Source organism: Oncorhynchus nerka, linkage group LG15, assembly GCF_034236695.1.
Source record: "Oncorhynchus nerka isolate Pitt River linkage group LG15, Oner_Uvic_2.0, whole genome shotgun sequence".
Taxonomy (NCBI): Eukaryota; Metazoa; Chordata; class Actinopteri; order Salmoniformes; family Salmonidae; genus Oncorhynchus; species Oncorhynchus nerka.
In genome coordinates, this window is record NC_088410.1 from 66537671 (window position 1) to 66559398 (window position 21728).

At 43.8% G+C, this 21728-nt stretch overlaps 2 protein-coding genes across 3 annotated transcripts in view; one reads left to right on the forward strand and one right to left on the reverse strand.

The window, feature by feature from the left end:
• Positions 1–317: 317 nt before the first annotated feature.
• LOC115143153 (ras-related protein rab7-like) lies at positions 318–16009 on the reverse strand. 2 transcript variants are annotated; one of them, XM_029683269.2, is made up of 6 exons: positions 15680–16009; positions 13045–13107; positions 7969–8095; positions 2277–2495; positions 1849–1977; positions 318–1686 (listed from the first exon to the last, which is right to left on the reverse strand). In XM_029683269.2, exons 2-6 carry the CDS (start codon positions 13095–13097, stop codon positions 1591–1593), a joined length of 624 nt encoding a protein of 207 aa, XP_029539129.1. In that variant the 5' UTR covers positions 13098–13107; positions 15680–16009; the 3' UTR covers positions 318–1590. The 2 variants fall into 2 exon arrangements, with proteins under 2 accessions (XP_029539129.1, XP_029539130.1); XM_029683270.2 differs by having other exon boundaries at positions 15936–15960.
• Positions 16010–18502: 2493 nt separating this feature from the next.
• LOC115142322 (fibroleukin-like) overlaps positions 18503–21728 on the forward strand; it is a 6091-nt gene continuing 2865 nt past the window's right edge. The window contains exons 1-3 of the mRNA XM_029681728.2: positions 18503–18686; positions 18829–19037; positions 19833–20028. Coding sequence (XP_029537588.2) covers positions 18503–18686; positions 18829–19037; positions 19833–20028 — 589 coding nt within the window. The remainder of the gene's footprint in view (positions 18687–18828; positions 19038–19832; positions 20029–21728) is intronic.

Genomic DNA, 21728 nt, shown 5'->3' on the forward strand with positions numbered 1-21728 from the left:
ATAATTAGGAAAAATAATTTTAAAATGTGGTTCCAATCATACAACATGTAGAAGAGTAGCATTAGGGAGAAAGTATTCATTAAATAACGATAAGCCTATTAGATACGGTAGGGATGACTGGGGATTTTAAAGTAACTATAAAACAAGCTCTGTCTCACCTATTTTACTTCCCATTTGAGTAAAAGTGGAGATTGCTAAGCAGTCAAATAAAACATGCTCCCTATATAACGCCATGTCATTCTATCCCATCAACCTTCGCATGCAACCACTCACCAACAGTTTTAAAACACATGGAAATAAATCAACCATAAACTATGTTTATATTCAACATTTTTATTATTACTTTTGAAATCCCAAGACTTACTTTCAACAAATTCATTGGCATAACACTGATTATTTTGTTAAGAGGGCAAATCCTTGGACTGTTTAATTGATAGAAAGCTCATCCAATTAGGTTTCATCATCTGTCCCTATTATATCTACACACAATAGTTGCACACAATCTATTAAAGTAATATTAAGCACTCTTGCCATACTGAGCTACCAGCAGGCAGAAAAACAGACAGGGAATACAGACATAAGTGGACAGATGTAAATAGGGACAGAGCTGTAATTCTGGTTTTGAAACAAGATGGCTGACAAAGGACATAGTAGCGGTAGTTCTAGTAGTATTAAGTAGCAAATAGTATTATTATCTTATGGAGAAAGTTCTTGTCTTTCATTGTGTTTGTGTGCTCAGCTTCTGTCGTCATTGCCTACTTATAAATATTTCCCCTGCAACATGAGGCTACTAAACCAACCAATGCACTCCAGTTCCTACAAAGGGCGTAGTTAGCCTTCTGTTTGTATTTTTATAGCATCAACAGGCTTCCTAGGGGTAGTAGATAAGTATGGTGGGAGTAGTATTGTTGTTTGTGGCTTGTTGTTGGTCTAGCAGACACTGCCCAAATCAGAGTTCAACGTTTAAATCCACCACCCCAAAAAACAGTAGAACAAAGTGCAAAAAAAGTATAAGCTTCTGATGGCTTAAACTTAGACAGCCAATAAGAACAAAATAACTTCTAATTCAGCTGATTATTTGACAAGAGCTAGGTAGGCAATATAGAACTTCAAGTCAAAACAAATTCCTGATAAACAGAAAATACAGGATAAGAAGTCTCAGGACAATGACACAAAGATATCATAATCATGTAAAAAAGCATCAGCCATCACTTCTAGAGTTCCCCACTGCATTCTTAGGACATGGCTCCATCTGGTCCCCCCAATTTGAGAGGCCAAGAGGGGACACAGTTAGACAGGGTGGGTGGGCCAGGTTGTGGGTTCACTCATGATATGGATTCAGGAACAGGCAGGCAGGGATCTACAAATTCTTCTCTCGTGATCTTTGGGCATTGGAATGTGTGTTAGGGGTGCATGTGAGGAGCAATATACTCATTGTGTGTGTGTAACTGGGAACTTAGTGTGATTATGGTGGGAGGGGGATGTGACATGGGTGCAGAGACCAGAGATGCAGTCTTTTCCCTAAAGGGGAGCAGGTGAGGAGAGAAGGGTTTTCCAGAAAGCCAGACAGAAGATAGTCCATGTTCCCCCTCAGCAGGTGCAGGCCTCTGCTGAAGTCTTTGCTCTGTCATTCCTGTCTAGCTTGATGGGCTCCGGGAATTCATTATACAGCTCCACCTCAGTTTCCTGATAAAGAAAAAAAAAAAAAAAAAAAAAAAGTGAATGAGGATGAGAAGATGGAGAAACCAGAATCTAAGTTTTGCTCTTCTACTTAAGTTCCCAACCCCCCCCAAAAAGGTAAACAAAACCAAAAACCCAAAACACCCATTCCCTCTCCTGGACACCCACTTGTTTGAGGGCGTTGCGTGCAATGGTCTGGAAGGCCTGCTCTACGTTGATGGCCTCCTTGGCACTGGTCTCAAAGTAGGGGATGTTGTTCTTACTCTGACACCATGCCTGAGCCCGCTTGGTCGTCACCTGGGTGTGGGTGGAAAGACATTCACAAACATCAGATGAGATCAATGAGGAGACCAGGGTTGGGCTCAATTCCAATTGAGGGCAGTCAATTCAGGAAGAAAACTGAAATTCCAATTCAATGATTGAAAAAGTGGCATCATTAATACTTTGAAACACATACATTAGAGAATACCCTGCAACTCAGAAATGATTAAATCATATGTATTAAAAACACCAGTGGAGATGACATTAGCAACAGTAGCATTAGGTCCTGTAACTTACATGAGATGTTTTAACACCTATAACAATCTGTCACCCACCTGTCTGTTCTCCAGGTCGATCTTGTTGCCTAGCACCACAAAGGGAAAGTTCTCGGGGTCTCTGGGACTGGCCTGGATCAGGAACTCGTCCCTCCAGCTGTCTAGAGTCTTGAAGGTGTTGGGGGCAGTTACGTCAAACACCAGCACACAGCAGTCTGCCCCACGGTAGAATGCCACACCCAGAGACTGGAACCTCTCTTGCCCTGCCGTGTCCCAGATCTGACCATGAGGACAGGTGGAGGGAGCGACGAAAGTTAGAGGGAGGGAAACAGAAGGCAAGAGGATTAAGTATTGTTGGGCAACATATTTTCTGAACTAAGATCTTAAACTAATCCCACTCACTGTGTCATGTAATCAGCCATGTTTGGTTGCCACTTCATGAAGTTATCAGTGCTACCAAAAGAGTACTTTATAAATCAACTTTTGATCAAATCACACCGATCACCCATTGGCATGACAAGTTGTTTGCCTTTCCTCAGTATGTAAATCACAGACCGTATGTCAGACGTCCTTAAAAACTATTACAATATTGTCGTTAATGAACTTCGGGTCGTCTTCATTTGGGCAATAGCAATTCAGTAAAGTTACTTTTTCTTGTGCCAGTTTTCCTGTTCCCGGTTATAAAAACACCCATTTGGGCATGTAGCCATTTCTGTAGACTTAAATGGAACTTTATCAATTAGACTTGATACTCCTCTGGATCTTGAGGAATAGGTGGAGGAGAATGTCAATCCATCCCAAGGTCACCCAGACCTTTCACTTTCGATTGCTGATAGGTGAGTTTCTTGCAAAAAAAAAAAAATGTTGGCGTTCTTTCATAATTCCTTCATTATTTTGGCTGGTTGCACAATTCCATTGATATTCCATGACACACATGTTAATGCATTCATATCTTAAGTATTATCCACGACAGATGATATTGAGATGGGTCTTTACATAGACTCCATACATTGTGTTGAAACACTAGAAAACAGCTACAATGAAAATAGGACATCAATCCTCAGGCTTCTTAGTATTCAAGACATGAAAAATAAAACAAATCCCTCATGTTCCTTTTTCACTTCCTCCCCTTTGATGCTTCCTGCATGAATCTGTCCAGTTGCACAGGGAGAGAGCAACCTTATTGGTGCATCCATTGTAGTCATTCCCTTTAATGCAAGTTAAATGGTCAGTGACTATGTCTCCATGCATCACGGTTGACAACTCCATTGTGTCCTCGTCCCAGAGCGCTAAGAACCTTGGCGTGATCCTGGACAACACCCTGTCGTTCTCAAATAACATCAAGGCGGTGGCCCGTTCCTGTAGGTTCATGCTCTACAACATCCGCAGAGTACGACCCTGCCTCACACAGGAAGCGGCGCAGGTCCTAATCCAGGCACTTGTCATCTCCCGTCTGGATTACTGCAACTCGCTGTTGGCTGGGCTCCCTGCCTGTGCCATTAAACCCCTACAACTCATCCAGAACGCCGCAGCCCGTCTGGTGTTCAACCTTCCCAAGTTCTCTCACGTCACCCCGCTCCTCCGCTCTCTCCACTGGCTTCCAGTTGAAGCTCGCATCCGCTACAAGACCATGGTGCTTGCCTACGGAGCTGTGAGGGGAACGGCACCTCAGTACCTCCAGGCTCTGATCAGGCCCTACACCCAAACAAGGGCACTGCGTTCATCCACCTCTGGCCTGCTCGCCTCCCTACCACTGAGGAAGTACAGTTCCCGCTCAGCCCAGTCAAAACTGTTCGCTGCTCTGGCCCCCCAATGGTGGAACAAACTCCCTCACGACGCCAGGACAGCGGAGTCAATCACCACCTTCCGGAGACACCTGAAACCCCACCTCTTTAAGGAATACCTAGGATAGGATAAAGTAATCCTTCTCACCCCCCTCCCCCCCCCTTAAAAGACTTAGATGCACTACTGTTCCACTGGATGTCATAAGGTGAAAGCACCAATTTGTAAGTCGCTCTGGATAAGAGCGTCTGCTAAATGACTTAAATGTAAAAAGTATATGTACAGTATATGTACAGTCTTGGCCAGACTTAAATGCGTTCTGAGTGACCTAAGCAACTTTGAGCATAGTATGATCGTCGGTGCCAGGAGCGCCGGTTCCAGTATCTCAAACGTCCGGCCTCCTGGTCTTTTCACGCACGACAGTGTCTAGGGTTTACCAAGAATGGTGCAACAAACAAGAAATATCCAGTCAGCGGCAGTCCTGTGGGCTAAAACAGTTAGTTGACAAGAAGTTGAAGGAGAACGTCAAGAATCGTGCAAGCCAACAGGCGTGCCACAAACAGGCAAATAACAGCGCAGAACAACAGGTGTGCCGAAAGGCATCTTGGAACACACAACTCGCCGGTCCTTGTCACGGATGGGCTATTGCAGCAGATGACCACACCTTTCAACTAAAAACAAGTAGAAGCAGCTCCAGTGGGCATGCGATCACCAACAATAGACAATTGAGGAGTGAGAAAACGTTGCCTGGACTGACGAATCCCGGTTCCTGTTTTGTCATGCCATGAGTCCATGTCCCCATCCTGCCTGATGTCAACAGTACATGCTGGTGGTGGAGTAAAGGTGTGGGGAATGTTAAGTCCCTTGATACCAACTGAGCAACGTTTCCACACCCCATAGAATTCAGGCTGTTCTGGATGCAAAGGTGGTCCGACCTGATACTAGATGGGTGTATCTAATAAACTGACCACATAACGGAGAAATTGATATATTAATTGAAGAATGTGTTAAGTGGGAAACATCTCATGCAGATATATTTTTTAATCAAATACATAAATCAGTATGTGTAATCTCCGACAACAGGTCTGGGTTGCTGCGTGTTCAGCTTCCATACCCATTCTCAACAGCTGGAGACTGAGTGTAAATACTATGTGTCCATGCTAGTCAACTAGAATAATTAGTGTTTTTGAAGTAAATATAGTGATTATTATTAAAGAGTCCTGGCTGGTTCTGCCTTCTGAGATACATGAGACACTTCTAAAAGCCAAGTGAAAGGAATAGGTTATTCCTCCCAGGGCCTAGAACAAGAGGAAAACATAAAGCACTTGCCATCACTGTGATAATTGAAAATAAAATGAATTTGACTATTTAGGCACCATTACAGTATATTAAGCCATTTTCCCCCCAACTTTCCAAATTATTCTCCAACTAAATAAATACAAACAGATACAGGCCCATAACCACTGGAGTAGTCGACAGTTCCGTTGGACTGAACACAACCACATGTGGGGAGCACTTGTTTTGACCCACCGGGGGACAGAACAGGCAGATCACTAAGAGCAGGGTGATATCATGACTTGTAATATTAAATCAACATCAGTGCCCGAACCAAAGCGAGTGCGTCCATTTATTCACCTGATTTTCAGAATTTACCGGCTACATGTTCAGTTGACCTAGCTACATTTCTTGTACATTCCACTTTAGGATTCAGATAATGAATACATTTCGATATAATTGTCCAACAAAGAGCTCAAAATAATAATTGAAAAGGTGCATAATTGTGGGCTTTGCACACATAGCTGCTTGTTTGTCTCCCTCTTTTATAAAAGACACGTAAATGACAACATGTGCCCACTTTAATAAAAAAATTCAATTCAAATATACATTTCTCCATTACATTTACATTTAAGTCATTTATCATGCCTTAATTTCTTTGTCCCTATAGTTAAGGAACTTTGCGATGATACCCCTTGGTTTAGCTGCTTGTGTTCCCTCTCAGGCCGCTTGTTCGATGTGCTCGTCTGATTGTGGGAGCCTGTGTGAAGTTCTCCTGGCCCAGTATTTGTGGTATTAACTTTCAGGAATTCTTCCATTCCGGTTCAAATCAAATGTTTGTCACGTGCACCAAATACAACAGGTGTAGTAGACCTTACAGTGAAACGCTTACTTGTAGGCTTTAACCAATAGTGCAAAAAAAGGTATTAGGTGAACAATAGGTAAGTAAAGAAATAAAACAACAGTAAAAAGACAGGATATAAAAGTAGCGAGGTTACATACAGACACCGGTTAGTCAGGTTGATTGAGGTAGTATGTAGATATGGTTAAAGTGACTATGCATATGATAAACAGAGAGGAGCAGCAGCGTAAAAAGAAGGGTTGGGGGGCCACACAATGTAAATAGTCCGGGTAGCCATTTCAGGAGTCTTATGGCTTGGGGGTAAAAACTGTTGAGAAGCCTTTTTGTCCTAGACTTGGCACTCCAGTACCGCTTGCCATGCGGTAGTAGAGAGAACAGTCTATGACAATTTTTAGGGCCTTCCTCTGACACCACCTGGTGTAGAGGTCCTGGATGGCAGGCAGCTTTGCCCCAGTGATGTATTGGGCCGTACGCACTACCCTCTGTAGTGCCTTGCAGTCAGAGGCCGAGCAATTAACGTACCAGGCAGTGATGCAACCTGAGGGGGAATAGGCTTTGTCGTGCCCTCTTCACAGCAATCTTGGTGTGTATGGACCATTCTAGTTTGTTGATGTGGACACCAAGGAACTTGAAGCAGTCAACCAGCTCCACTACAGCCCCGTCGATGAGAATGGGGGCGTGCTCGTCCTCCTTTTCCTGAAGTCCACAATCATCTCCTTAGTCTTTGTTACGTTGAGGGATAGGTTGTTATTCTGGCACCACCCAGCCAGGTCTCTGACCTCCTCCCTATAGGCTGTCTCCTCATTATCGGGCCTACCACTATAGTGTCGTCTGCAAACTTAATGATGGTGTTGGAATCATGCCTGGCCATGCAGTCATGGGTGAACAGGGAGTACAGGAGGGGACTGAGCACGCACCCCTGGGGAGCTCCAGTGTTGAGGATCAGCGTGGCAGATGGGTTGCTTACTTACCCTCACCACCTGGGGGCCCGTCAGGAAGTCCAGGATCCAGTTGCAGAGGGAGGTGTCTAGTCCCAGGATCCTTGGCTTAGTGATGAGCTTTGAGGGTACTATGGTGTTGACCGCTGAGCTGTAGTCAATGAATAGCATTCACATAAATGTTCCTTTTGTCCAGGTGGGAAAGGGCAGTGTGGAGCGCAATAGAGATGGCATCATCTGTGGATCTGTTTGGGTGGTATGCATATTGGAGTGGGTCTAGGGTTTCTGGGATAATGGTGTTGATGTGAGCCATTACCAACCTTTCAAAGCACTTCATGGCTACGGACGTGAGTGCTACGGGTCTGTAGTCATTTAGGCAAGTTGCCTTTATGTTCTTGGGCACAGGGACTATGGTGGTCTGCTTGAAACATGTTGGTATTACAGCTTTCGGGGAAATTTACAAAATTAACATTTGAACGGCAACTGAAGTCAATTTCAGTAAGCCCCGTAATTATGTATTTTTGTTCACACCTGATTCTCTGGAGCTTTTCTCATGCAATTTTCTTCATGGTTAACCTGGTTTCGGCCTCCACCACGCATTTTCCCAGTATTTAAAAGGGTATTTTAGTAAAGAAAGGGAATGCCAAACAGATCACCTTACCTCACGGTCACCATACTGGAAATCCAGGCCAAGACTTCTCCTGTCCTTATAATATTGTCAATTCATCTGTGTGCCTGTCTGGCACTTCTGATGTGTCTTCTTGGCCTGAAAATGTCTGTTGTGCTCCTATGTTATACTGTTAATATGGTGTCAGCCAGGCTGTGCGGTTTATATGGTGACGTTATTAATAGATATTGTCGCTATGATAGTGGTGCTGTGGCCATGTTTCTGTACCTGCATTGTGACGAGCCGATCGTCCACCATCACCTCCTTGGTCAGGAAGTCAGCTCCTATTGTTGCTTTGTACTGGTTACTGAACTTCCTATTCACATACTGGTTCATCAGGGAGGTCTTCCCAACTCTGAGAGGGAGATAGAGATGAAGGGGGGGGGGGGGGGGGGCAATCAGGGGAGAGAGGTGTTAAAGATAGATGGAATAATGCAGTCATGTTGAACAACAGCTATTAATCTATCTATTCAGTCCTAATGGTGAAAGAGAAACCATGACTGATGCCGAGACAAAATCAATAAGGAACAGAGAGAGACACCAGACACCATTAAAACCCCACCAGAGGTGCCCCACACACTGTCCAGAGTTCTCCTCTGCAGTGCTGAGCATGCAGTGACATAATGAGAATACAGCAGCATCAGATTACAGTGTGAAAGAGAGAGGGGGAGGAAAAGTTCAATAAAAAAAGTCAGAAATCAAATGGATACATACAGTGCCTTTAGAAAGTATTCACACCCCTTAACTTTTTCTACATTTTGTTGCTTTACAGCCTAAATTGAAAAATTATACTTTTTTTTTTTTAGTCACTGGCCTACAGACAATATCCCATCATGTCAAAGTGGAATTATGTTTTTAGAAATGTTTACAAACTAATAAAAAATGCAAAGCTTGAGTCAATAAGTATTCAACCCCTTTGTTATGGCAAGCCTAAATACATTCAGGAGTAAAATTGTGGCACATAATTTTTTTAAAAAGGCACATAATAAGTTGCATTTTGATGACCTCATCTCTGTACCCCAGCCAGACATGCAGATAATTGTAAGGTCCTTCAGCCAAGCAGTGAATTTCAAAAACAGATTCAACCAAAGACCAGGGAGGTTTTCCAATGCCTTGCAAAGAAGGGCACCTATTGGTAGATTAAAAATATAAGCAGACACTGAATATCTCTTTGAGCATGGTGGAGTTATTAATTACAATTTGGATGGTGTATCAATCCCTATTACTAGCCTGTTCAACCTCTCGTGTCATCTGAGATTCCCAAAGATTGGAAAGCAGCTGCGGTCATCCCCCTCTTCAAAGGGGGGGGGGGGGAGGACTCTTGACCCAAACTGCTACAGACCTATATCTATCCTACCCTGCCTTTCTAAAGGTCTTCGAAAAGCCAAGTCAACAAACAGATTACCGACCATTTCGAATCCCACCGTACCTTCTCCGCTATGCAATCTGGTTTCAGAGCTGGTCATGGGTGCACCTCAACCACGCTCAAGGTCCTAAACAATATCTTAACCGCCATCGATAAGAAACAATACTGTGCAGCCGTATTCATTGACCTGGCCAAGGCTTTCGACTCTGTCAATCACCACATCCTCATCTGCAGACTCGACAGCCTTGGTTTCGCAAATGATTGCCTCGCCTGATTCACCAACGACTTCTCTGATAGAGTTCAGTGTGTCAAATCGGAGGGTCTGTTGTCCGGGCCTCTGGCAGTCTATGGGGGTGCCACAGGGTTCAATTCTTGGACCGACTCTCTTCTCTGTATACATCAATGATGTCGCTCTTGCTGCTGGTGAGTCGATGATCCACCTCTACGCAGACGACACCATTCTGTATACTTCTGGCCCTTCTTTGGACACTGTTAACAACCCTCCAGGCGAGCTTCAATGCCATACAACTCTCCTTCCGTGGCCTCCAATTGCTCTTGAATACAAGTAAAACTAAATGCATGCTCTTCAACCAATCGCTGCCTGCACCTGCCCGCCTGTCCAACATCACTACTCTGGAAGGCTCCGACTTAGAATATGTGGACAACTACAAATACCTAGGTGTCTGGTTAGACTATAAACTCTCCTTCCAGACTCACATCAAACATCTCCAATCCAAAGTTAAATCTAGAATTGGCTTCCTATTTCGCAACAAAGCATCCTTCACTCATGCTGCCAAACATACCCTTGTAAAACTGACCATCCTACCAATCCTCGACTTCGGCAATGTTATTTACAAAATAGCCTCCGATACCCTACTCAATAAATTTGATGCAGTCTATCACAGTGCCATCCTTTTTGTCATCAAAACCCTATATACTACCCACCACTGCGACCTGTACGCTCTCGTTGGCTGGCCCTCGCTTCATACTCATCGCCAAACCCACTGGCTCCAGGTCATCTACAAGACCCTGCTAGGTGAAGTCCCCCCTTATCTCAACTCGCTCGTCACCATAGCAGCTCCCACCTGTAGCACGCGCGCCAACAGGTATATCTCTCTGGTCACCCCCAAAACCATTTCTTCCTTTGGCCGCCTCTCCTTCCAGTTCTCTACTGCCAATGACTGGAACGAACTACAAACATCTGAAACTGGAAACACTTATCTCCCTCACAAGTTTTAAGCACAAGCTGTCAGAGCAGCTCACAGATTACTGCACCTGTACATAGCCCATCTATAAATTATCCCAAACAACTTCCTCTTTCCCTACTGTATTTATTTATTTAGCTCCTTTGCACCCCATTATTTATATCTCTACTTTGCACATTCTTCCACTGCAAATCAACCATTCCAGTGTTTTACTTGCTATATTGTATTTACTTCGCCACCATGGCCTTTTTTTTTTGCCTTTACCTCCCTTATCTCACCTCACCTGCTCACATTGTATATAGACTTATTTTTGTGTTTGTTTTACTCCATGTGTAACTGTTGTTGTATGTGTCGAACTGCTTTGCTTTATTTTGGCCAGGTCGCAATTGTAAATGAGAACTTGTTCTCAACTTGCCTACCTGGTTAAATAAAGGTGAAATATATATATATATATTTAAATACACCCAGTCACGACAAAGATACAGGCGTCCTTCCTAACGCAGTTGCCGGAGAGGAAGGAAACCGCTCAGGGATTTCACCATGAGGCCAATAGTGACTTTTAAAACAGTTACAGAGTTTAATGACTGTGATAGGAGAAAACTGAGGATGGATGAACCATGTTGTAGTTACTCCACAATACTAACCTAATTGGCAGAGTGAAAAGAAGGTTGCCTGTACAGATATTCCAAAACAGGTATCCTGTTTGCAACAAGGCACTAAAGTAATACTGTAAAAGAAAATGTGGCAAAGCAATTAACCATATGTCCTGAATACAAAGTGTTACATTTGGGGCAAATCTAATACAACACATTACCAAGTACCACTGTTTATATTTTCAAGCATATTGGTGGCTGCATCATGGTATGGGTATGCTTGTAATCATTAAGGACTGGGGAGTTCAGGACAGAAAAATAAAACAGGATGGAGCTAAGCACAGGCAAAATCCTTGATAAGAACCTGGTTGTCTGCTTTCCAACAGACACTGGGAGACAAATTCACCTTTCAGCAGGACAATAGCCTAAAAACGGCCACATCTACACTGGAGTTGCTTACCAAGAAGACAGTGATTGTTCCTAATTGGTCGAGTTTCAGTTATGATTTAAATATGCTTGAAAATCCATGGCAAGACCTGAAAATGCTTGTCTAGCAATGATCAACAACAATCTTGATAAGAATAAAATGGGCAAATGCTGCACAATCCAGGTGTGGACAGCTCTTAGGGACTTACCCAGAAAGACTCACAGCTGTTATCGCTGCCAAAGGTGATTCTAAAACTCAGGGGGTTGAATACTTAGAGGAAGATTGTGTAGATCGTTGACAAAACAAATAACAATTCAATCCATTTTAAACTCACTTTGTAACGCAACAAAATGTGTAAAAAGTTATGGGGTGTGAATTAGGCTTGGGCTGTATACCGGGGCATTTGGAAATAGCCACGGGATGGTTTTTTCCAATACCATTGTAACTATTGCTTTGACGTTTTTCAATACATTTTCATATTTGTAGCTATTGAAGTAAATATCTGCAGTCAACTTGTGCAATCCGTTAGGAGATAAAGCAGATTACGGTTCTTCATTTCCCCGGTCACATTATGAAGCTTACCATAGTTTCCCAGAACAGTTGGAAATCGCACAACAGGAGAAAGCGGGAGGAGCAGGTGTGTCCAGCTGTGTATTGACAGGAGTCTAATTTTATATTGAAAGTCAGTGTTTTTTTGCTTCAACAGAGTGATCAGGCACGTGCAACTATACTGTACCTGAGAAAAGTAGCTAAACATCAGTCAGAGCGCAAAATTGGTCTGATGCCGAGAAGAAACATTAAGAAGCATTTTACATCTAAGTTTATAGAACGCAGCAAGATATTATACTCTTTTTTTTAAATCCTGTGTGAAAACGCACAATTCTGCATTTAAAGCGACCCCTAATTTTAACTTGCTAGTTATCCAAGTAAGTGACTGAATTAATAAGGTGACTGGGCACCGTGTTGTGTCACTGTCTGCCGTGTTTGACAAGTTAAAGCCATTTGGATGAGTTATTTGTACAGCTGCCACCATCTTGATTTCCTTTCATTTTTTCTCCTCTACATTCTAGGCCCGTATTCTCCTCAGAGCAGAGTAAGCAGGCCCCTTGTGGCTCCAGACTGCACACAGACACAGCGTTGTACACATGCTGCTCCAGAGTCAGTACTGTTCTTCCTCAGACAGGCATGTGTCAAAACTTTGTTCATTTGTACAATTTCTCTCATTCACATTCACTTGTAAAGGTCCAAACTCACCAAAAAGTACATTCAGTAGCTCCTACCTAAATATGCATAACTGAGCTGGATTGCCTGTCTTTGCAATTTGTTTATTTTTAGCTAACATATTTAGCTAACAGCCTCCATGGAAATGCAATATTACTTGTGCTAAATTTGTTAGCATTCTGGTAACAAAAACACCCAATGTTTTTTTTGGGTGACCCCTTGTGTACTAAACTAGTAATACCTTATATCCGGGATGAAAGGACGGCATGACGATATGAAAATCTGGAAACCGGCGAACCCTAGTGTGAATACTTTCTGAAGGCACTGAAGATGTGTGGGACAACCAACCAACAACAGTCTGGTTGGACAGGAAGACTGTAGTAAGCTGTAGTTCTAATGAATCTGGCACACCCAAACTGCATTCTCTGATCAAACTAGAAGACTAAACACTGTGGTCAAACAGAAAGAGAACACCAATACTCAGTGGCTTACCCAGAATCCCCCAGGATGATGACTTTCAGGAGCACTTTCTTCCTGGATGTCATTATGTCGTGTCTGAGGAAAGACCACACACACAAACAAATCAGGGTTGTGTCCCAATAATCTCCCCTTCGCGTGTACTCATTCACTACTCCCTACCAATTTAAAAGCCTTTAATTGGTGTAGGCCTAGAGGGAGTTTCCTTTTAAATCCCTAAAGGTTAGTGAAAAAGCACATTTTCAGTATGATACTCCTGGGATACGTACCATAATGAAGAACGAATGTGGTGCCCCAGGGCAAAATTTGTTTGACACCACTGCCCTACCTAAAACCAAAAGTCGTTATTGCAAGTATATTGACTTGATTTTATCTAGATATCTTATATTCCAATAGTTTCAAACTGATCGTTGGGGTTGAAATCCATAGCTCTGCACAATGAGTGTAAGACAATGCTATAATGTGTGTGATTTAGCAATCTGTGTGTAGAGTCAGGGCTATTCCAATGAGCCAATCAGACTTGAGCTCCATTCATTCCAGTCATGCGTTCCCTAAGCTACTGGCCAAGTCACGAGTAAGACATCATTAATTCGCTCTCTTAACACACACAGGAAGTGAGTCTGAGGACTAGATCATGTTTCCTGTTACAGAGGCTAGAGAATGACCCAACCATAAAACTCTACTCTTTCCCAATCACTTACAGGGTGTCCATTGCCAGACTGCAGTTTTAATAAGTGATTGCAATTACACTTCAATACTACTGCCATACTCCCAACTTCTGAGGGCATATTCTCTCAATGGAGCCATAGAGAAAGCACACCTGGTGCAGTGTCATTGGAGCGAACCATGTCAGCCCAGCCTAGTCCTATCATCATAAAAAAGCTACCCAATGCTATACTGAAACAACGACATGAGTGACCCATTCAAATTCAGTGTATTTATCATGGGAAACAACAGCGTAGCAGCCAGGCCAACAGTCAGCTTAATAGAGCCTGACCGACTTATCAGTTGACTGATATTATCGGCTGATATTAGCCTTTTACGGATGTATTTGTATCTGCATTTAATCCACCGAAAAGGAGTTGAAATGAAGAGAAATGCTCGGGGGGAAAAAATGCAGTTCTTCATTATTGGTCCAGAAGAGAGCTCTATTTACATGGCTATTAGCCCATCTTTCCTTAGCATGCTACAGCAAGACTGGACACCATCGTCCAAAGCAACGACACCAGTCAGAGAGAAGAGTGAACTAACTGTTACCGCTTCTACTGTGAGTACTGAGTAGATAGAAGCTTGACAGCTCAAAGTGACAAAAATGCACACTGGCCTTATACTGTTATGTGAAGAGTCATGGTAGTGTGTTGGGTGTCAGGACAAACAATGGATGCTCTGCCCAAATATAAAGCAAATGCTGTGCTAAGAATGTTCAACTCTGTGGTAAGGTTAAAGGGATACTTCAGGATGATTGCCTTTTTATGTACTTCCCCAGAGTCAGATGAACTCCTGGATACCATTTGTATGTCTTGGTGTCCAGTATGAAGGAAGTTAGAGGTAGTTTCGCGAGCCAATGCTAAAAAGCATTAGCGCAATGACTGGAAGTCTATGAGTATCTGCTAGCAGATGCATCTTGGGATGTCCCTACCCCAGAATGTGGGCCCAGTTCCATCTCGCTCTATACCCTCCCACTGCCGGCCACTGGGTTTCCTCTCCTCACCATGATGGTAAGGAGTGGAAATTCTAACTGGATGCTCCAGATTTAAACATATGGTGAAACAGCTGGCTGCTTGTTTTATCTGTGGTATGGCTGTGTTCACTCAGGCTGCCAATTCTGATCTTTTCCCACTAATTGGTCTTTTGACCAATCACATCAGATCTTTTCACATCAAATATTTTTCAGAGATGATCTGATTGGTCAAAGGACCAATTAGTGAAAAACGATCAGAATTGGCTGCCTGTGTAGAAGCAGTCATATATGCCTAGACTGTAATGGAACTATTGTAGATCCAACACTCCAACTGAAAATAACCAACAGGTTTCTTGTAACAACCCCAGTCATCGCCTTCTAATCTGCAACCCATGACACTATATTCTAGAAGTCGGAACACATGGGCTAAAGATTTTCCCAAACTCAGGCAGCTGCCGAAAAGGAATTTGTTTTAAAATCGCCTCATTTGCATACGACATACCAAGTGCAACATATCTAACAAACAATGCGACACACACACACCGTAAATCAGTTTCCTTTTACTAGAATCCTAAAATAAGGGTGGCTCTTTTTGCTGTCTGACATGCACTAATACACCCACCACCTGATTCACATACATGCAATGACGGACACACGCCCGCACACAATCTATCCGTCTCTTTGACCCATCCCCTCTTTCTCTTAAAACAACGTCCGATATAGTTATCCGTAAGGTACAGATCATACATTTGCGACTCGGTTGTTGCCGGACACGACGCCATGGTTCGACTTGTACACCGCGACCGTCCCCGACCTATTGCTAAATGAGTCTGCAAGAGAAGCCGCCCCACTGACCGTCACACATTTATCACATTCCCCCTGTCGCGTCGGTAAACAAACGCTTAGTAAGAAATAACGACCCTCATACGTTGCTGTCATAGCTAGCTAATGTTACATCATATAACTTACCTTCAACTTCCAACACACCAGAACGCTGTTTTCCGACTTGCTGTCTCAGGACAGCCTATTCTTACTGGATTTGAATAAATGTCTCAGGCAAAATAGCTAGCAAGCTAGCCAGATAAAATGTTAATGTTCAGACTTGGTGGCCGTTGCTTATCGCTCTGATATCCAGCTTCCCGATGAGTATTTTCAGACTCTCTCCACAGTAATTTAAATAAAAATATCTAGCTATAGTTTCAGTTCCGATTTGGTTGGCTTGTACCTTTTGCTCTGCCTTCTTTCTCAGAGGTTCTTTCCAAGACTGATTTTTTCCTCTCCTCTTTCACTTCCTCCAAAACAACTATTGCGTCATTGCTCTAAAACGTTTCACGCACAAACAGGATACACCACGCCCACTTTAATAACTGCATCAGGGGTGCATCTTTAGCAAGGTTGCAAATATCTTGGCTTTGACTGTACCAAATATAGACAAAGACAGACGCAATGATGACATGTTTACTCCACGACTGTCCAGATGCAAATTAATCCATTTTTGGAAGTTCTCCAAATTACAATACCACATTTCATCTGATATAACATTCCAGTCTAAATAGCACCATGAGCAGTAGGAGATAAGCAGATAACAGCCAGAAATACGTTTAGGGAAAAAAACATTTTATTTTAGAAAAAACAGCATACCTGGCATGACTGTCTATTCTCCAAAAAACATTGATCACGTGTTTGATGTTACGCAAAAGCAGACTGGCTCTAAACATACCACACATTTGCCAACTGTAGTCTATCTCTATAGATCTCTCTATTTTTTTTTACATTTTTTTTTTATTTTGCTCCTTTGCACCCCATTATTTTTATTTCTACTTTGCACATTCTTCCATTGCAAATCTACCATTCCAGTGTTTTACTTGCTATATTGTATTTACTTTGCCACCATGGCCTTTTTTTGCCTTTTACCTCCCTTATCTCACCTCATTTGCTCACATCGTATATAGACTTGTTTATACTGTATTATTGACTGTATGTTTGTTTTACTCCATGTGTAACTCTGTGTCGTTGTATGTGTCGAACTGCTTTGCTTTATCTTGGCCAGGTCGCAATTGTAAATGAGAACTTGTTCTCAACTTTCCTACCTGGTTAATAAATAAAGGTGAAATAAAAAATAAATAAATAAATAGGCCATATCCTAATATCTGGTGATTATTCCATTTATTTGATGACGACAGATATTATGGGAAGTAAACCACTAGAGGGCAGTCTTCGTTCATTTCTGACAGAGGCTCTAATTACTTGCGAACTGGTCATGATGAGATGGCGTTATTGAGCAGGCCAAAAACAATCTCCCTTACGGATTTTCTTGTAGGCCTATTGAGACAACTGGATTAGTCATCATTACTATTTTGAGATGAACATCAGTTATCTTCATCACCACAGATGTTGAGGAGCTATCTATTCTCTGTTGTCTCTGTCTGTAACTAAATTATTTGTATAATGAATCTCATGTGTAAAATATATAGCTGCTCTATACTTCATCATCAAAGTGCTGTTGTGTTCGATATCACCCTGATATTTCCTGAGATCCAGGGCTGCCTGAAGCCATTCAGTCCTCCATTATTGTCTGTGCATTCAAAGAAGGGACGCTGGTACAGGACTAATGGACTGTTCGCCATTACTGACTGACAACACGTACTGGAATGTGGATGTGGCTGAAGTGTGCCAATTGTCTGACAGTGAAAGGGCAAAGGCCAAAGGGGAATGGTGGCCAGTCCACTAGAAGTGTCTTTGCCCCTTGGCTGTGGGCATTCTGTTAGAGTGTGTCCGTTTGGCACATCCTAATGAGTATGGATGACCCTAGTGTTTATGGAGGAATTCCTGACTGTTCTCCCCTTTTGAGTGTCTGTCTAGTCTTTATGACCGGGTAGGAACGCAGTTGATAAACACATATGCCAATAAACCAAAGGGATTGGGTGAGAAACGTGGGGGTATACAAGAGAGGGTAGTGTTTGAAAATATTTGTCTTCTTGGAGGAAAAAGCATCACAAATATACACATTTTGTCACACAGACACACACTGACAGGAGAGAGTTAGAGGTGGGCACTGACAGTCAGAGGGAAAGCAAAAGAGGAATAGAGTGAGAGAAAGAGAGAGAGAGAAGAAGAGAGTGAGAAAAGAAGAGAAGGAGGGGGAGGAACATGTGACTTGAGCATGAGAGGAGAGTAAAGAAAGGGAAAGTGATTGAGCTTGTTCTAGAGTTCAATCACTTTCCCTTTCTTTACTCTCCTCTCATGCTCAAGTCACATGTTCCTCCCCCTCCCCTCCCTCTCTCCTTTTCTCACTCTCTTCTTCTCTCTCTCTCTTTCCTTGCACTGGTGCATGTGTCCATGAACTATGTGTATGTGTATGTGTATGTGTGTGTGTGTGTGTGTGTGTGTGTGTGTGTGTGTGTGTGTGTGTGTGTGTGTGTGTGTGTGTGTGTGTGTGAGAGAGAGAGAGAAGAAAAAAAGAGAGAGAGAGGGTATGGGTCAAAGAGATGGATAGATTGTGTGAAGGCGTGTGTCCATGCGTGCGTGTGTGTGAATCAGGGGGTGGGTGCATTAGTGCATGTCAGACAGCAAAGAGAGCCGCAGTTATCTAGGAATCTGAGTCAAAGGAACCTCACTAACAGAGACAGGGAGAGAGAGAGTGAGAGAGAGAGAGAGAGAGAGGGGGAGAGTGCAAGAGAAACAGAGGGAGAGATAAATAGGAAAGAGAGAAGTGGAGAGGATGAAAGAGGCATGCAGATAGAAAGACAGACAGAGAAGAAGAAGTTGAAGGTAACACAGAAATAGAAGGTTATGGGAAAAGTGTGGAGGAACACCATCGAAGGCTTCAAACAAAGCATCAAGCGGAGCAGAAACCCATCAAGAACACCTATAAATACTCAAAAGAAGAGCGTCACTAAAGACTTGTCGGCACCCAAGTCCAAGAGGCTGGCAAGGCAGAACAGCTTTAAGGTGAAAACCGGTGTCAGGGGGGACAGTAAACGGAAAAACACAGAGGTGTAGTGTCTGAGAGACTGGATTCTGCCCCGAATTCTGCAGCTTTTCACATTCTTTTAGGAGTCTTCCCATGTTTCCATTAGGCTCTCTCGGCATGCTCCCCCTGCTGTCCCTGTGTGTAGGGGCCATGTTGTCCCCCCCGGATGCACCTCCAGCCTGTCCCCACTGCAAGGACAGTCTGGTGGCCGCTCCACCTGCGAGGACAGGGTCAGGGGGGTGTGAGGGACACCCCGGGATGGCAGGCTGCAGGGTGGCGGTCGCACCCCTGGATGCCTCTGACCCACCTCTGAGGGTGGAACACAGACATGAAGCTCGACAGGTTCAGCCCGAGGTGAGTGACATCACGCACCAGGTCAATCTGAAGTCATTTCCTGTGCTTTTCCCAGTAGAATGAGTGAGGTATTGATATAACTGACTCGGGTATTGTACACGCCAAACAATGATCATTCTGAGCTGAGTGGCACAGAGGAAGGCCTGGACAATGTTTGTTGTGTAGGGGTGATTAGATACTGCCGGGTTAGAGTCTCTCAGTCTGACACGCCATGTGCCTCTGGTTTGACAGGGGGTAAAGTTTAAGCTGTTGAAAAAGTGACTATGGACATAACATCACTCAGCCAATTGAAATAGAATCGAGCCCAACTCTGTAGCATAGTGGTATAGATAGTGACTGGTGCCTTTGGCAATAGTGTTATGGTATATGGAGAGGGGGCAACAGGTCCCTGCTGTCGGGATTAGGGGCACCACATGACAGACGCTTTCCAGGGATAACAATCAAAGAGGGAGTCAAATTAGGCCTGGGTTTATAAATGTCCTCATCATATGGCTCTGCTGAGCTCATGCAATGACAGGTGTTCCACTGACATGGCTAGGAGTGAGGGAAGTGTAACTGAGTGATTGAGTCTGTGGCAGTCATCTACTTTGCATGCCTTAGTGTCGGTTTGTGTGTGTGTGATATGACTGTCAATGATGGTGCGTGCTTGTGTGTGTTTGTGTGAGAGAGAGGGAGAGAGAGCAGTGTGACTATTGTGTATGTGTGTGATGTGAATGCTGCTGTATGTGTCTATCAATCCTGGTGTGTATAACATGCATATGTTATGACTGTAATGCTAAAGTGTTGTCTCTGCAGTCCAGGGATGTGTCGGAGCGTCTGGTCCAGTTGCAGCGCTGTATGAATTCCCTCCAGGAGCCAGGGGTCCCCAGGGGCCGTGTAGTCCAGGGAGGGGACACGCTGGGGGCCATTCTGGCTCTGATGGCTGCAGTACTGACAGAGTGTGACCTACACTGTCACAGTCAGGCCCTCAGGGCTATGGCCAGGCGACTGGGTGAGGAGCATGGCAAACACACACACTAGTGATGTGCAGTTTTGTGAACGATTCATTCTTTTTGAACAACTCTTTTTACTGACTTGAGAGTCATGATTAGTTTATCTGAGTGACTCATACATTTTTGTCTTCGTTTGACCTGCTGGCTGCAATGAGTCCTACTACAGCAGGATTAATACACACTACTCCGGCTCAGCGGCTCCCATTGAGATAGCGTCTGTAACAACATGGGCAGTGCCAGTGAGGCTACAACCCAAAGGAATGCCCACCAAGTATACTACTTTGACTACTTTAAAATGGCAGAAGCATGGTGGAAGCCTTCAATGGCGCTGAACATGCTAAACGACATTTTGGCCACTAGAGACCTCTATCATTCTTTATGGCGGCTCCAGAGATGTGCTCTGACCGACAACTGTCTGTCATATGTGTAAGAACCGACACAGGAGTAGAGAAGCAGGTACGGAGAGAGAACATTTAATATAGCACAGACATGGATCAGGACAGGACTAGCGTCAGAACAGGGTAACACAACGACATACGACAATTAATGCTGAAGCGGGGAAGAGAGCTGGGGAACAGACAGATATAGGGGAGGTAATAACACAGATGATTGAGTCCAGGTGAGTCCAATGAATCGCTGATGCGTGTGACAAGGGAAGCAGGTGTGTGTAATTATGTTGGTAGGAGTGTGTAGTGCTGGGCAGCCTGGCGCCCTCGAGCACCAGGGAGGGAGAGCGGGAACAGGCGTGTGTAATTATGTTGGTAGGAGTGTGTAGTGCTGGGCAGCCTGGCGCCCTCGAGCGCCAGGGAGGGAGAGCGGGAGCAGGCATGACAATATGCGGGCAGGAAAATAGATCCTGAGAATAGAGAAGAAGAATATGTTTGGGCTGTTGCAGTTCTAACGTCATTGTGTTTATCACCCTCACTGCAGTCAAGCAAGGCATTTCACCAAGAGTTGTTTACATTGTAGTCCGGTTGCGGCTGCTATCAGACCTCATTTCAAATGTATCAACAAATAATCTTATTTGTATGCCTAGCAATCAACAAATGTACATTGTTTTAAGCACATGTCTAAAAGTCTCAGTCACAAACAATGGCTCCAATAAGCCCCTTATGGTGAACGATGTTTGAACGAGAGGCTTGTAGACTCATGACTTTCGAGTTTTCAGTTCATCGTTCGCCGGTGGGGGGTCCTGCGTGCTCTGGGCATTACTGATTCAAATGAACAAAAACACACACTGATCTTCTCTCTTTCTGTGTCCTCCTGTTCATTCTCTTGAACTCTGTCCCCACAAACACTCACACCTGCACACAATGATGGTGTCTCTCCTATCTCTTAAGAGGACCACACAAACACTACACACAGACACACACACAGACACACACACACACACACACACACACACACACACACACACACACACACACACACACACACACACACACACACACTAAACAGAGCCTTAGTAAGGCCTGCTCTGTGTCGGTCAGAGGTGAGTGCACAGGAATGCAAGGCTCTGTGTGGTATGAGTAGGGCAGACACTGGTATCTCACAACCACCATATAACTTCTACTGCAGATCAGAAGGATGAGTCCTCGATCTCACACACAACTTCTTCTTTGTCGATGTGTTTAGAGGGGGCAGCGGTTGGGAGAGAGGGAGAGAAAGACCTGATACTACTGTTGAGGAGCATCACACA